The 13,368-nt window shown below is 50.5% G+C and overlaps 2 protein-coding genes across 2 annotated transcripts in view; one reads left to right on the forward strand and one right to left on the reverse strand.

Annotated features, from left to right (window-relative positions):
- The window catches only part of lrch3 (leucine-rich repeats and calponin homology (CH) domain containing 3), a 63,208-nt gene that overhangs the window by 24,607 nt on the left and 25,233 nt on the right, over positions 1-13,368 (reverse strand). Inside the window, exon 2 of the mRNA XM_070829489.1 lies at positions 2,715-2,991. Within this exon, the coding sequence (XP_070685590.1) occupies positions 2,715-2,979 (265 nt within the window). The 5' untranslated portion in view covers positions 2,980-2,991. The remainder of the gene's footprint in view (positions 1-2,714; positions 2,992-13,368) is intronic.
- Positions 3,835-12,952, forward strand: abcf3 (ATP-binding cassette, sub-family F (GCN20), member 3). The gene is made up of 21 exons (XM_070829637.1): positions 3,835-3,948; positions 4,573-4,720; positions 5,318-5,394; positions 5,486-5,541; positions 5,721-5,818; positions 6,356-6,478; positions 6,557-6,823; positions 7,469-7,549; positions 7,664-7,723; positions 7,957-8,013; positions 8,145-8,167; positions 9,371-9,426; positions 9,522-9,722; positions 10,317-10,393; positions 10,740-10,784; positions 10,879-11,011; positions 11,169-11,257; positions 11,369-11,460; positions 12,058-12,190; positions 12,278-12,365; positions 12,457-12,952. Exons 1-21 carry the CDS (start codon positions 3,876-3,878, stop codon positions 12,613-12,615), a joined length of 2,136 nt encoding a protein of 711 aa, XP_070685738.1. The 5' UTR covers positions 3,835-3,875; the 3' UTR covers positions 12,616-12,952.

A 13,368-nucleotide genomic window follows, 5' to 3' on the forward strand; every position in this document is an offset into this window, starting at 1 on the left:
GTGAGGGAGATCAGCACCTGGCCGGCAGGAAGTAAACATCACCATGGTAACATCTATTTCCTGTTGTACCGCAGCCCCACACACACACACACACACACACACACACACACACACACACACACACACACAAAGAGTCCTGCAGTCATCAAATTAAAGTTTGTTATTCACTGAAAATAAACTCTTCCTGGTATCGGTCAGCTCAGCCAATCAGAATACTCTGACACAGTGATGACATCAGAGCTAGAACCTTTACTTCAACAACCAACCAGCAACTGATTTCATCGACCGTTAACCGTTTCAGTTTGTCTCCGGGTGTCAACCTGACAGTCTGTGTATGAAATCATCTGCTCCTCTGTAAAAAAAAAAACTACAATTAACTATGACTCCCAGGGTGCATTTCACTGACACACAGCCAATCACTGAGCTCCACTGTGTCTCTACAGTGATGGAGCAGACTGAGAGCATGTCGGTCCTCTGTAGGGCCACCACACAGGGTCAGCTCAGGACCCCCAGGACCTGGTCTCTCCCATGGTCTGGGTCCTGGTCTCTCCCATGGTCTGGGTCCTGGTCTCTCCCATGGTCTGGGTCCTGGTCTCTCCCATGGCCTGGGTCCTGGTCTCTCCCATGGTCTGGGTCGTCTAATCATTCAGACTTAACGGTTTCAGTGGGACTCATGCGTCACCTTTGCTCACCTGCAGTGAGCCTGATCCTGGTCTAACTGGTCCGGTACTGGATTTAAACTATAGATAACAATGAGTCAGCTGACCCAGACCCGTTGGTGTGAGTCCTCGTGTCAGAGCTCTCTGGTCTGGGTGAGTCCTGGTCCAGCTCTTTCCAGACTCAGACATCAGAACTGGTTGCCTTGAACACATCACTCACTCGTCCCATAATCATCTTCATCACTCAGCGAAGTACAAGTAGTTGCAGTACTTATAAGTACTCACAGGACAGTACTCACAGTACTCACAGGACAGTACTCACAGGACAGTACTCACAGTACAGTACTCACAGGACAGTACTCACAGGACAGTACTCACAGTACTCACAGGACAGTACTCACAGGACAGTACTCACAGTACTCACAGGACAGTACTCACAGTACTCACAGTACAGTACTCACAGTACAGTACTCACAGGACAGTACTCACAGGACAGTACTCACAGGACAGTACTCACAGGACAGTACTCACAGTACTCACAGTACAGTACTCACAGGACAGTACTCACAGTACTCACAGTACAGTACTCACAGTACAGTACTCACAGGACAGTACTCACAGTACAGTACTCACAGTACTCACAGGACAGTACTCACAGTACTCACAGGACAGTACTCACAGGACAGTACTCACAGAACAGTACTCACAGTACTCACAGGACAGTACTCACAGGACAGTACTCACAGTACTCACAGGACAGTACTCACAGTACTCACAGTACAGTACTCACAGGACAGTACTCACAGGACAGTACTCACAGTACAGTACTCACAGTACAGTACTCACAGGACAGTACTCACAGTACTCACAGTACAGTACTCACAGGACAGTACTCACAGTACAGTACTCACAGTACTCACAGGACAGTACTCACAGTACTTCTACTGCAACTACAGCATCAAATACTCAAAAATACCTGAGGACCAACTGCAGCTACAAAGAGTCTTGCGGTCTGTGAACGCAACTCACTGAAATAAGACAGTCAGTCAGTCAGTCAGTCAGTCAGACAGACAGTCAGTCAGTCAGTCAGTCAGACAGTCAGTCAGACAGTCAGTCAGTCAGACAGACAGTCAGTCAGTCAGTCAGTCAGTCAGTCAGACAGACAGACAGTCAGTCAGTCAGTCAGACAGACAGACAGTCAGTCAGTCAGTCAGTCAGTCAGTCAGACAGACAGTCTCCCGTGCTCCGCTTGTTTTGTCTCTCCCTACCGGCCGTCGGGTGGGCGGAGCAGCTCTCTGTCTGATCAGACTCCAAACAGAACACGGCTCAGGTGTGGTCACCTGAAGCGGTCCGGTGGTTCCGGTCCGGCCGGGCTGCTTTCTGTCCGGTTAACTAGTTTGACTAACGAGGTTAGCCGTGTAGCATGGTTACCCACCACACTCCGCTGTTAGCATGCTAGGCGGCTAATACCAACCGCCTGCCCAGTTCCTACAGGTGTAATGACACAGGCTGCGCCCCCAGACTACCGTGCCCCCCCCCCCCCCCCCCCCCCAGCTCCAGGTAACATCGAAGTAAATCACAGTTTGTTGTTTCACAGCAGTTCAACGTTAAAACACGTGAGAGGCTGACAGAGACCTGCCGGAGCCGCGCTGCTAGCTAGCTAGCTACAGTTAGCTGCTGTTGTTTGGGTTCCTGTTAATGAGCGCAAACTGTTACAACTTTAATCAGTCGGCTTTACAAGTGTTCAGGCGGTCTACGGACCACCTCTGGACCCGAGCCACAGTGCAGATGTTCAGCCCGTGACTCCGAGCGATGTGTCCCCCGACAGAACCACCGCAGGCGGTGAATCACTGCACGGCAGCTTGTTCTGGGGGTGCAGTGTTTGTCATAACACCGGCCCCATCCCATCCTCTCCACAGCCGCTAAAGTTGCCCCCCCCCCCCCCCCCCCTCAAGTCCATGAAAGTCCGTCTAAGTCACTTTAACCGACTCCCCCGCCAACCCCCCCGCCCCCCGGCTCCCTGAGTGCGGACCCCGGGCTCTGCGGCTCACTCACCGGCCCTAGTGGTGTCCGTCAGGTCGTGGTTGGCGGCGCTCCGGGGGAACTCCTTCAGCTTCCTGCCGCTGAGGTTCAGGCACCCGGTGGCCGAGGCTTCGTCCAGCGCCCGGTCCAGAGAGCGGTTCCAGGGCGCCGGACCCGCCGGCCCCAGTCCGTTATTGTTCCCCACTAAAACATTCCCGGGGCCGCCGCCACTGCCGCCCCCGACCGTGAAGTTGAGTCCGGTGTTGTCCGCAGACCCCAGCAGCACCGAGGCCGCCATTACACACTCCGGCTGTTAGCTGTGAGTGCTAACGGCTAACTCTCCCACCCTAAACTCCACAGCGGAGCATGCGCAGAGCGGCGCTGCGAGGGCCAGAGAACAATGATGATAATAATAATAATAATATTATTAATAATAACAACAATAATAATTATTATTATATTGTTATTAATAATAATACTAATAATGAGCAGAAGAAGAAAGAAATAATAATAATAATTATAATATTATTATCATTAATAATAATAATAATATTAATAATGAGCAGAAGAAGAAAGAAATAATAAGAATACTTATAATAATAATAGTAATAATAATAACAATAATAATTGTATCATTATTTATTACTACAACAATAAGCACTGTATTAATAAAGTCAGAATCACAGGTGACGGAGCTGAAATAAGAGCAGTGAGCGGCTGCTCCTCCTCTCTGACTGACTCAGAAAACAGGAGAAAAGAAGAGTCAAGTCTTCCAATAATATTCAAACTAAACCCCCCACAGCTGATCACTTAGAGTAAATCACTTCCTTTAATACAAGGATTTCAGAATAAAGTTCCTCCTACAGAATGGCTCCTGTCAGCACTTTGAAATACTAAATACTAAATGTATTAACTGATGTTATTTAAGCTGTCCGTTTGTCTTTCAAACACAGTAATACAGACAGCAGTGAACCTTTTAAAAAACAAGACTGAGATCAATCAGGCTGCAGTAGAACCAGGACCAATAATCACATGGATATTGATTATACTAACAGGAAAACGGCTGGTTATTATTTGTTGGCTTTATTAAATATAACATTAACGGAACAGACACAAGAACTACATCCCCCAGAAGTCACGGCGCTGTCGCATTTTGACGCATGCGCGTCGCGGCAGAGTCCTGGGCCGGGTATCATGGCGACGTACGTGGACATCCTGAAGAGCGAGTTTCCCGAGATCGACGCGGAGCTTTTCGACTACATCACAGGTGAGAGGCCGGGGACGGAGCGGCGGAGGGCCGGGGACGGAGCGGCGGAGGGCCGGGGACGGAGCGGCGGAGGGCCGGGGACGGAGCGGCACAGACCGGCCTTTGACGTGCCTGCTAGTCGGGCAGCCGCTGCTCTTAGCCTCAGAGCTAATGGGCTAACCCGGGTTGGGCTAACCGGGCTGACGGGGACACCGGTTAGCCCGGCATGGCCCGACATGGCCCGACATGGCCCGGGCAGGTCGGCTTTATCTAAAACCTGAATAGTTTAAGGATTTTTATTCCGGTTTGACTGGACTGAACCGGATCACAGACCCGCAGGAGCCGGAGAGGTGTCATTACAGCAAGTACTACAGTACTACAGTACTACAGTAGTACTACTGTAGTATTACAGTAGTACTACTGTAGTACTAACACTACAGTAGTACTAGTACTACTGTAGTACTACTGTGATAAAATTCAGTGAGTTACTGCAATTAAACAGTAGTACTGTGACAGTATCAGTAGGTGCTGGTCCAGGTGCTGGTGGTGGACCATGTGGACCATGTGGACCATGTGGACCAGGTGGACCATGTGGACCAGTCCCAGCAGTCTTGCTGTAAAGGCGTTGTGGTCTCTGTGTCTCAGGTGTTCTGGACAGCGGCGGAGCAGACTTCGAGGATGGCGAGGAGGTTTACGAAGCCGTCGGAGAGGTCCTGCAGGAAGTGTCTGCTGACAGTAAAAACGAGGACGACGTCAGAGACATCTGTCTCCAGATGTTCAACACCCTCAAACTGTAAGAGACTAAGACAACAACTAGTCACATGGACGGGACAGCGAGGGTCTAGAGGAGCACGGCGGTTTCTCCTCTAACAGCCGTTCTGTCGCTCCAGTAACAGCAGCTCTAAAATCCCTGTTTTAGTGAATGTAGTCTGGTGTGTGTGCTGTTTGTGGTTAAACCAAAAGGATCTTCCAGGTCTCTCTCTGTAAGGATCCTTTCCATGATGCTGTCACACACTTAGAATAACACTCTGAGCCTGTCAGTGGATCAAACAAGCTCTTTTAGTGGACCTACTGTGATCAGGTGCAGTTGTCCCAAAGGATCACGTTGCAGCCATTGCAGCCCGTTTGGTGTCTGCTGGCTGAGGTGATCTACTGGACCAGTTCCAACACTTTTACTACCTACCAGTCACTCAGACACCAGGATGAGGACAGATTAAGAGGGTAGAAACAGCAGAGTAACCCTTTAAAGGTAACTTTAATGACGTGGCCACTGACATGTCCCAGTGGTCTGTGCTGTTTTGAAGCCTTGACTTTGACACGCTGGCTTCTTTCTACGGACTGTGACTTTAAAGCGTGAGTGTTAAAAACGTTGGCTGTGTGTTTCTAACAGGAATAACCGTCATGGCGCTCAGAAACAGGTGCTGCTGGACGCTCCGGTTCAGCTCTCTCAGATCTCTGCAGACAACGGTAACAAACACATGATCAGAACATATGAAGGAATGAAAAGAAGGAACAGCGCTGAGTGTGTTCTGTGTTCTGTGTTCTGTGTTCTGTTCAGGTTCTGCACACGAGGACGTTCAGGGCATCTGGATGATGAAACGTCCTCAGAACACAGTGAGTCCTTCTTCCTGACTGATCGAAGGTGTTCAGTCCTTCACGTTCCTTTTTAGTAGTTTTACTAATATAATTATAGGATTTTGAGTCAGTGTGGTATTTGTACTGTTTTTTAATCAGCGCTCAGATGAACGAGTTTGAGTCTGCGTCATTGAATGCATCACTTCCTGTCTCATCAGACCGTGGACGCCAAGAAGCTGGAGAAGGCTGAGGCGAAGCTGAAGGCCAAACATGACCGCCGCAACGAGAAGGACTCGCAGAAGTCCTCCACCCCGCTGTCAGTCCTCACCTGTCCTCACCTGTCCTCACCTGTCCCCACCATACTCACCTGTCCTCACCTGTCCTCACCTGTCCTCACCTGTCCTCACCTGTCCTCACCATACTCACCTGTCCTCACCTGTCCTCACCTGTCCTCACCTGTCCTCATCTGTCCTCACCTATCCTCACCTATCCTCACCTGTCCTCACCTGTCCTCACCTGTCCTCACCTGTCCTCACCTGTCCTCACCATACTCACCTGTCCTCACCTGTCCTCACCTATCCTCACCTGTCCTCACCTGTCCTCACCATACTCACCTGTCCTCACCTGTCCTCACCATACTCACCTGTCCTCACCTGTCCTCACCATACTCACCTGTCCTCACCTATCCTCACCTGTCCTCACCATACTCACCTGTCCTCACCTGTCCTCACCTGTCCTCACCTATCCTCACCTATCCTCACCTATCCTCACCTGTCCTCACCTGTCCTCACCTGTCCTCACCATACTCACCTGTCCTCACCATACTCACCTGTCCTCCTGTGCCCCCCACCAGAGTCCTGGAGGAGGCGTCGGCCAGTCAAGCCAGCAGCAAGAAGGACAACCGAGTGGACCAATCAGGGAAGAACCGCAGTTACGACATCCGGATCGAGAACTTTGACGTTTCGTTTGGAGAAAGGTGAGTTCAGCCAGCAGCCGCCCAGAGTACCGGCTTTACCGAGAAGAGAGGCTGAAGTGTGTGTGTGTTCGTCTCCAGGTGTTTGCTGCAGGGGGCGGAGCTGTCTCTGGCGTCGGGCCGGCGGTACGGTCTGGTCGGTCGGAACGGTTTGGGGAAGACGACGCTGCTGAAGATGCTGGCCAGTCGTAACCTGCGCGTCCCGGCTCACATCTCCATCCTTCACGTGGAGCAGGAAGTGGCAGGAGACGACACGGCGGCGCTGCAGAGCGTCCTGGAGAGCGACACGCTGAGAGAGGAGCTGCTCGCCGAGGAGAAGAGGCTCAACGCTCGCATCGCCAGCGGAACGTAAGAGCCACCGGCGAACACGCCTGCAGAACTCCATGTTAGTTTTAGTCGATTTTAGATCAGTTCAGTTCAACAAAACCTTCTTCATCCCTGCTGAGCATCAAAACTACAATTAGAACTGACACGAACTCTGTTGATGAATAAATATGTCCCCCAGCTGGGAGACTGAACAGTACTGTATTGATCATTGATTGATTGATTAACCTTAAATGGAAGTTGCAGGATAAAAACACAGACAAACATTATATAAACACACTTACTGTAAATGAAAATCAACAGTTAAGTTCTGAATAGAAGCATAAAATCACCGACTGGTTTTTATCCATCAAATCTAAAGAGATTCACTCTGTTTGTTCGGTTCCGCCAACGTCTCGTCTTCGTCAGTGATCAATGATTTAAAGGATAATTCCACCTCATTTAATCCGACCAATGGCAGCACAGGGAGCTTTGCATCGCTCTGACATCATCATCATCATCATCATCGCGCTGCCGGCTGACTCTGTGCTGTCATTCTGGTCGGCAGGTAGAAATGTTTTATCTGGTTTGCCGCCTCAGCCCGGCCTGAAGTCTCTCAGCACTACAGTACCCATGAGCCTCGGTGGCTGTTGCTATGGAGACGCTGATGTGTTTGTGTTCTTGTCTTAGTGCCGACGGGATGGAGAGCGTCCGGTTGTCTGAGATCTACGGCAAGCTGGAGGAGATCGAGGCTGACAAAGCTCCGGCACGGTAACTATGGCAACCACACAGCGCCGCCGACATCAGATTAATAAAGTTATTCAAACTGTAGCTGATGAATCCATCCCACTGGGTGTTTGATTGACACCTGTCCCATCCAATCAGGGCCTCCGTCATCCTGGCCGGTCTCGGGTTCACTCCCAGAATGCAACAGCAGACCACCAAGTGAGTCCTCTGTAACACACACACACACACACACACCCTGACCTTTAACCTCTCTGTTAGGCTGCGTCTCTTTGAACCGACCTTTAGCGTTTTACACTGCTGTGTGTGTGTGTCTCTGTGTGTGTGTGTCTGTTTCTGTGTGTGTGTGTGTGTGTGTGTGTGTGTGTGTGTGTCTGTGTCTGTGTGTGTGTGTGTGTGTGTGTGTGTGTGTGTGTCTGTGTGTGTGTGTGCAGGGAGTTTTCTGGAGGATGGAGGATGAGGTTGGCGTTGGCCAGAGCTCTGTTTGCCCGGTGAGTTTCACCTTCAGTTTGTTAACATATAAACAGTATCTGTCTCTCTCTCTCTGTCTGTCTCTTTGTCTCTCTGCCTGTCTGACTGACTGACTGATAACTTCTATTGTGTGTGTGTCTCTGCTCTCCAGGCCGGACCTGCTGCTGCTGGACGGTGAGTAGTAGTACTGCCCCTGACCACAGCCTGGACTGAGGCAGTAGGAGTACTGGTAGTAGCAGCAGTAGTAGTAGCAGCATTAGCAGCAGTAGCATTAGCAGCAGTAGCAGTAGCATTAGCAGCAGTAGCAGTAGTACTAGTAGCATTAGCAGCAGTAGCAGCAGCAGTAGTACTAGTAGCAGCAGTAGCAGTAGCAGCAGTAGTAGTAGCAGTAGTAGCAGTAGTAGCAGTAGCAGCAGTAGCATTAGCAGCAGTAGCAGTAGCATTAGCAGCAGTAGCAGTAGTACTAGTAGCATTAGCAGCAGTAGCAGCAGCAGTAGTACTAGTAGCATTAGCAGCAGTAGCAGCAGCAGTAGTACTAGTAGCAGCAGTAGCAGTAGCAGCAGTAGTAGTAGCAGTAGTAGCAGTAGCAGCAGTAGCATTAGCAGCAGTAGCAGTAGTAGCAGTAGCAGCAGTAGCAGTAGCAGTAGTACTAGTAGCAGCAGTAGTAGTAGTAGCAGCAGTAGCATTAGCAGCAGTAGCAGTAGCAGTCGTAGTAGCAGCAGTAGCAGTAGTACTAGTAGCATTAGCAGCAGTAGCAGCGGCAGTAGCACTAGTAGTAGCAGTAGTACTAGTAGCATTAGCAGCAGTAGTACTAGTAGCAGCAGTAGCAGTAGCAGCAGTAGTACTAGTAGCAGCAGTAGCATTAGCAGCAGTAGCAGTAGTAGCAGTAGCAGCAGTAGCATTAGCAGCAGTAGCAGTAGCAGTAGTACTAGTAGCAGCAGTAGCAGCAGCAGTAGTAGTAGTAGTAGCAGCAGTAGCAGCAGTAGCAGTAGCAGTAGTAGCAGTAGCAGTAGTAGCAGTAGTAGCAGTAGTACTAGTAGCAGCAGTAGCATTAGCAGCAGTAGCAGTAGTAGCAGTAGCAGCAGTAGTAGCATTAGCAGCAGTAGCAGTAGCAGTCGTAGTAGCAGCAGTAGCATTAGCAGTAGTAGCAGTAGTACTAGTAGCATTAGCAGCAGTAGCAGCAGCAGTAGTACTAGTAGCAGTAGCAGCAGTAGCAGTAGTACTAGTAGCATTAGCAGCAGTAGCAGCAGCAGTAGTACTAGTAGCAGCAGTAGCAGTAGCAGCAGTAGTAGTAGTACTAGTAGTAGCAGTAGTAGTAGCAGCAGTAGTAGCAGTACTAGTACTAGTAGAGTGAAGTATTCCTCCTGTGTGTTTCAGAGCCGACCAACATGCTGGATGTCAGAGCCATTCTGTGGCTGGAGAACTACCTGCAGGTCTGAACTAACGACAGATAACGCTAGTATTCCCCTTGAAAACAATGAGAACAATTAGCTACGAGCTAACAGGTCATGAATACCTCCTCCCACAGACGTGGCAGTCCACCATCTTGGTCGTGTCCCACGACAGAAACTTCCTGAACGCCGTGGTAACAGACATCGTCCACCTGCACTCCCAGAGGCTGGACAGTTACCGTGGCGACTACGAAAACTTCATTAAAACCAAGGAAGACAGACTGAAGAACCAACACAGAGAGTACGAGGCCCAGCTGCAGTACAGACAGCACATACAGGTACTACTGCTGCAGTACAGACAGCACATACAGGTACTACTACTGCAGTAAAGACAGCACTACTTCTGCAGTACAGACAGCACATACAGTTACTACTGCTGCAGTACAGACAGCACGTACAGGTACTACTGCTGCAGTACAGACAGCACGTACAGGTACTACTACTGCAGTACAGACAGCACTACTACTGCAGTACAGACAGCACATACAGGTACTACTACTGCAGTACAGACAGCACTACTACTGCAGTACAGACAGCACATACAGTTACTACTTCTGCAGTACAGACAGCACGTACAGGTACTACTGCTGCAGTACAGACAGCACGTACAGGTACTACTACTGTAGTACAGACAGCACTACTACTGCAGTACAGACAGCACATACAGTTACTACTTCTGCAGTACAGACAGCACATACAGGTACTACTACTGCAGTACAGACAGCACATTCAGGTACTACTACTGCAGTACAGAAAGTATTTACAGGTACTACTACTGCAGTACAGACAGAGTCAGTCAGGTGTTTGTTGGTCACATGTAGCAGCAGTTTTCCCAGAATGCACGGTGTCTCTGACCCTGCTGTGTGTTCCAGGTGTTCATCGACAGGTTCCGGTACAACGCCAACAGAGCGGCTCAGGTGCAGAGCAAACTGAAGCTGCTGGAGAGGCTGTGAGTATTCACACACCTGTCTCACCTACCTGTGTGTCTGTCTCTACTCTGTGCTGTACCTGGGTGTACCTGGGGGTACCTGGGTGTACGTGGGTGTACGTGGGTGTACGTGGGTGTAGCTGGGGTGTGGCTGGGTGTAGCTGGGTGTGGCTGGGTGTGGCTGGGTGTGGCTGGGTGTAGCTGGGTGTGGCTGGGTGTAGCTGGGTGTGGCTGGGTGTGGCTGGGTGTGGCTGGGTGTGGCTGGGTGTAGCTGGGTGTAGCTGGGTGTAGCTGGGTGTAGCTGGGTGTAGCTGGGACAGGTGTGCGTCCTGCCTGACTGAGTCATCCGTGCTGTTTTCTCCTGCAGACCTGAACTGAAGCCCATCGAGAAAGAAACTGAGGTCACTTTAAGGTAAGAAGACTCACCTGTTCAGGTGCCCTGGTGCTGCAGTAACTGCAGTCAGACTGACTGACTGATCGACTGATCGATCGATTGATCCCCACAGGTTTCCAGATAACTTTGAGAAGTTGTCCCCTCCCATCCTGCAGCTGGATGAAGTGGAGTTCTTCTACTCTCCGGACCGGCAGCTCTTCTCTGGACTCAACCTGTCGGCCGACCTCGAGTCTCGCATCTGCATCGTACGTGTCATCAATAAAGCGGCCAATCAGTGACCGGGCGGGCAGCTGTTTTCAGATGAAACGTATCGATCTGTGTGGAGCTGAAGCTTCAGTTTCATCAGATCAAACATTGGATAATAATCTGGACCGTAACGTTTCCTGTTGCGTTTGCTGTCAGGTCGGTGAAAACGGCGCCGGTAAATCCACCATCCTCAAGCTGCTGATGGGCGAGCTGACGCCGATCGGCGGAGTCCGACAGTCTCACAGGTAAGACGGACCAATCAGAGCGCAGCGGCACCTGAGTGTGGAACCGTTTTTAGGTTTACTGATGGTTTATAGGGAACGTTTTTTATATCACGTTTTTAATTTTCTCATCAGGAACCTGAAGATCGGTTACTTCAGTCAGCATCACGTGGATCAGCTGGACCTGAACGTCTGCTCTGTGGAGCTGCTGCTCAACAGGTTCCCCGGTAACCACGGCAACCCACACATCATGCTCAGGCTGTGTCACAGTTCCTGCTCCTCCGTTAGGGAACCGTTACATCTGAGGTTCTAGTCTTCGTTAGGGAACCGTTACATCTGAGGTTCTAGTCTCCGTTAGGGAACAGTTACATCTGAGGTTCTAGTCTCCGTTAGGGAACAGTTACATCTGAGGTTCTAGTCTTCGTTAGGGAACAGTTACATCTGAGGTTCTAGTCTCCGTTAGGGAACAGTTACATCTGAGGTTCTAGTCTCCGTTAGGGAACAGTTACATCTGAGGTTCTAGTCTCCGTTAGGGAACAGTTACATCTGAGGTTCTAGTCTTCGTTAGGGAACAGTTACATCTGAGGTTCTAGTCTCCGTTAGGGAACAGTTACATCTGAGGTTCTAGTCTCCGTTAGGGAACAGTTACATCTGAGGTTCTAGTCTCCGTTAGGGAACAGTTACATCTGAGGTTCTAGTCTTCGTTAGGGAACAGTTACATCTGAGGTTCTAGTCTCCGTTAGGGAACAGTTACATCTGAGGTTCTAGTCTCATCAGTCTGGTAGCTTCACAGATTCTGATTGGCCGGTGTCGGTGTGTCACAGGGCGGACAGAGGAGGAGTACCGCCACCAGCTGGGAGGGTACGGCATCACCGGGGAGCTGGCCACCAGGCCGGTGGCCAGTCTGTCGGGAGGACAGAAGAGCCGGGTGGCCTTCGCTCAGATGACCATGCCATGGTAGTCAAAAGCTCAGGGTGGGGTCTGTCAGAGACGACGACGATGATGTTGATGATGATGTGATGATGTCATCTGTCTGTCCTTCAGTCCAAACTTCTACATCCTGGACGAGCCGACCAACCACCTGGACATGGAGACCATCGAGGCCCTGGCCAAAGCTCTCAACAAGTTCAAAGTGAGTCTGAGTGTGTGGGCGTGGCCCAGGTGCGTCCCAGGTGTGTCTCCTTAGGGCGTGTCTCCTCAGGGCGTGATGTCATGTGTTTCAGGGCGGGGTCATCCTGGTGTCGCATGACGAGCGTCTGATCCGGTTGGTGTGTAAGGAGCTGTGGGTGTGTGAAGGCGGGAAAGTCCAACGAATCGACGGCGGCTTCGACGAGTACCGAGACATCCTGCAGGAGCAGTTCAGGAAGGAGGGTTACCTGTGAGGCCCCGCCCACCACCAACACCGTTCACTAACACAAGCCCCGCCCCCTCCATAATAACGCCCGTCACAGCAGCCGATCGGCCGTCAGAACAGACTGGAGGACGTTTTCTCTGAACGGTCTCGCCTCCTGCTGCAGGTGACCATCGGTCGTTTCTGTTCACCTGGTGAGGTCACAGCGAACTCTGGAGGAGGAGGAGGAGCCGTCGCCGACGATTGGAGTTTATTTAAAAGTCGAGCGGCCGTCTGTCGTCAGTTTATCGTCTCTTTAACCTGCCGCCTCCACGCAGGTTTGACGGTTTCTTTACATCCAGAGACTCAATAAAAACCTTCAGATCAGACGTCCAGTTTGTTTCTTCACTGGTTTCACTGGAACTTTTCTTTACCGCCGAGACTCAACGACTAAAACGTGTGTAGTTTTAACCCAGTCAACCAACCTGCCACTGAAAACTGGAATAGTTCTGTTTAATTGACGAGGAAGTAGCTTCACACCTTCAGCGTCATGACACGGCCGTGCTGAACGCTCTGATTGGTCGGTTCATTCTACAGGCCGTTATTTGGCCGCAGGTCTGATGGCAGAACCAGAAAAATCCTTTTTTAATTAATCAGATTGTTTTAAACGCTGCTCGCTGTTTGTCATCAGTTACACAGCGACTAACTAGTAGTTACTGTTAATGTAACCGTCTGTTACATTAACAAGCTGTTTGACTCAGACGAGGCCCCTGGTAGGTAGTAAAAGTGTTGGAACTGGTCCAGT

This window comes from Pempheris klunzingeri, chromosome 4, assembly GCF_042242105.1.
Source record: "Pempheris klunzingeri isolate RE-2024b chromosome 4, fPemKlu1.hap1, whole genome shotgun sequence".
Lineage (NCBI taxonomy): Eukaryota > Metazoa > Chordata > Actinopteri > Acropomatiformes > Pempheridae > Pempheris > Pempheris klunzingeri.

Bases quoted from the DNA above. Each gene is read 5' to 3' on its own strand.
- abcf3 (XM_070829637.1), top strand. From the start codon at position 3,876: ATGGCGACGTACGTGGACATCCTGAAGAGCGAGTTTCCCGAGATCGAC. The intron at 3,949-4,572 runs GTGAGAGGCCGG...TCTGTGTCTCAG, and splicing joins GCTTTTCGACTACATCACAG to GTGTTCTGGACAGCGGCGGA. The intron at 4,721-5,317 runs GTAAGAGACTAA...TGTTTCTAACAG, and splicing joins ATGTTCAACACCCTCAAACT to GAATAACCGTCATGGCGCTC.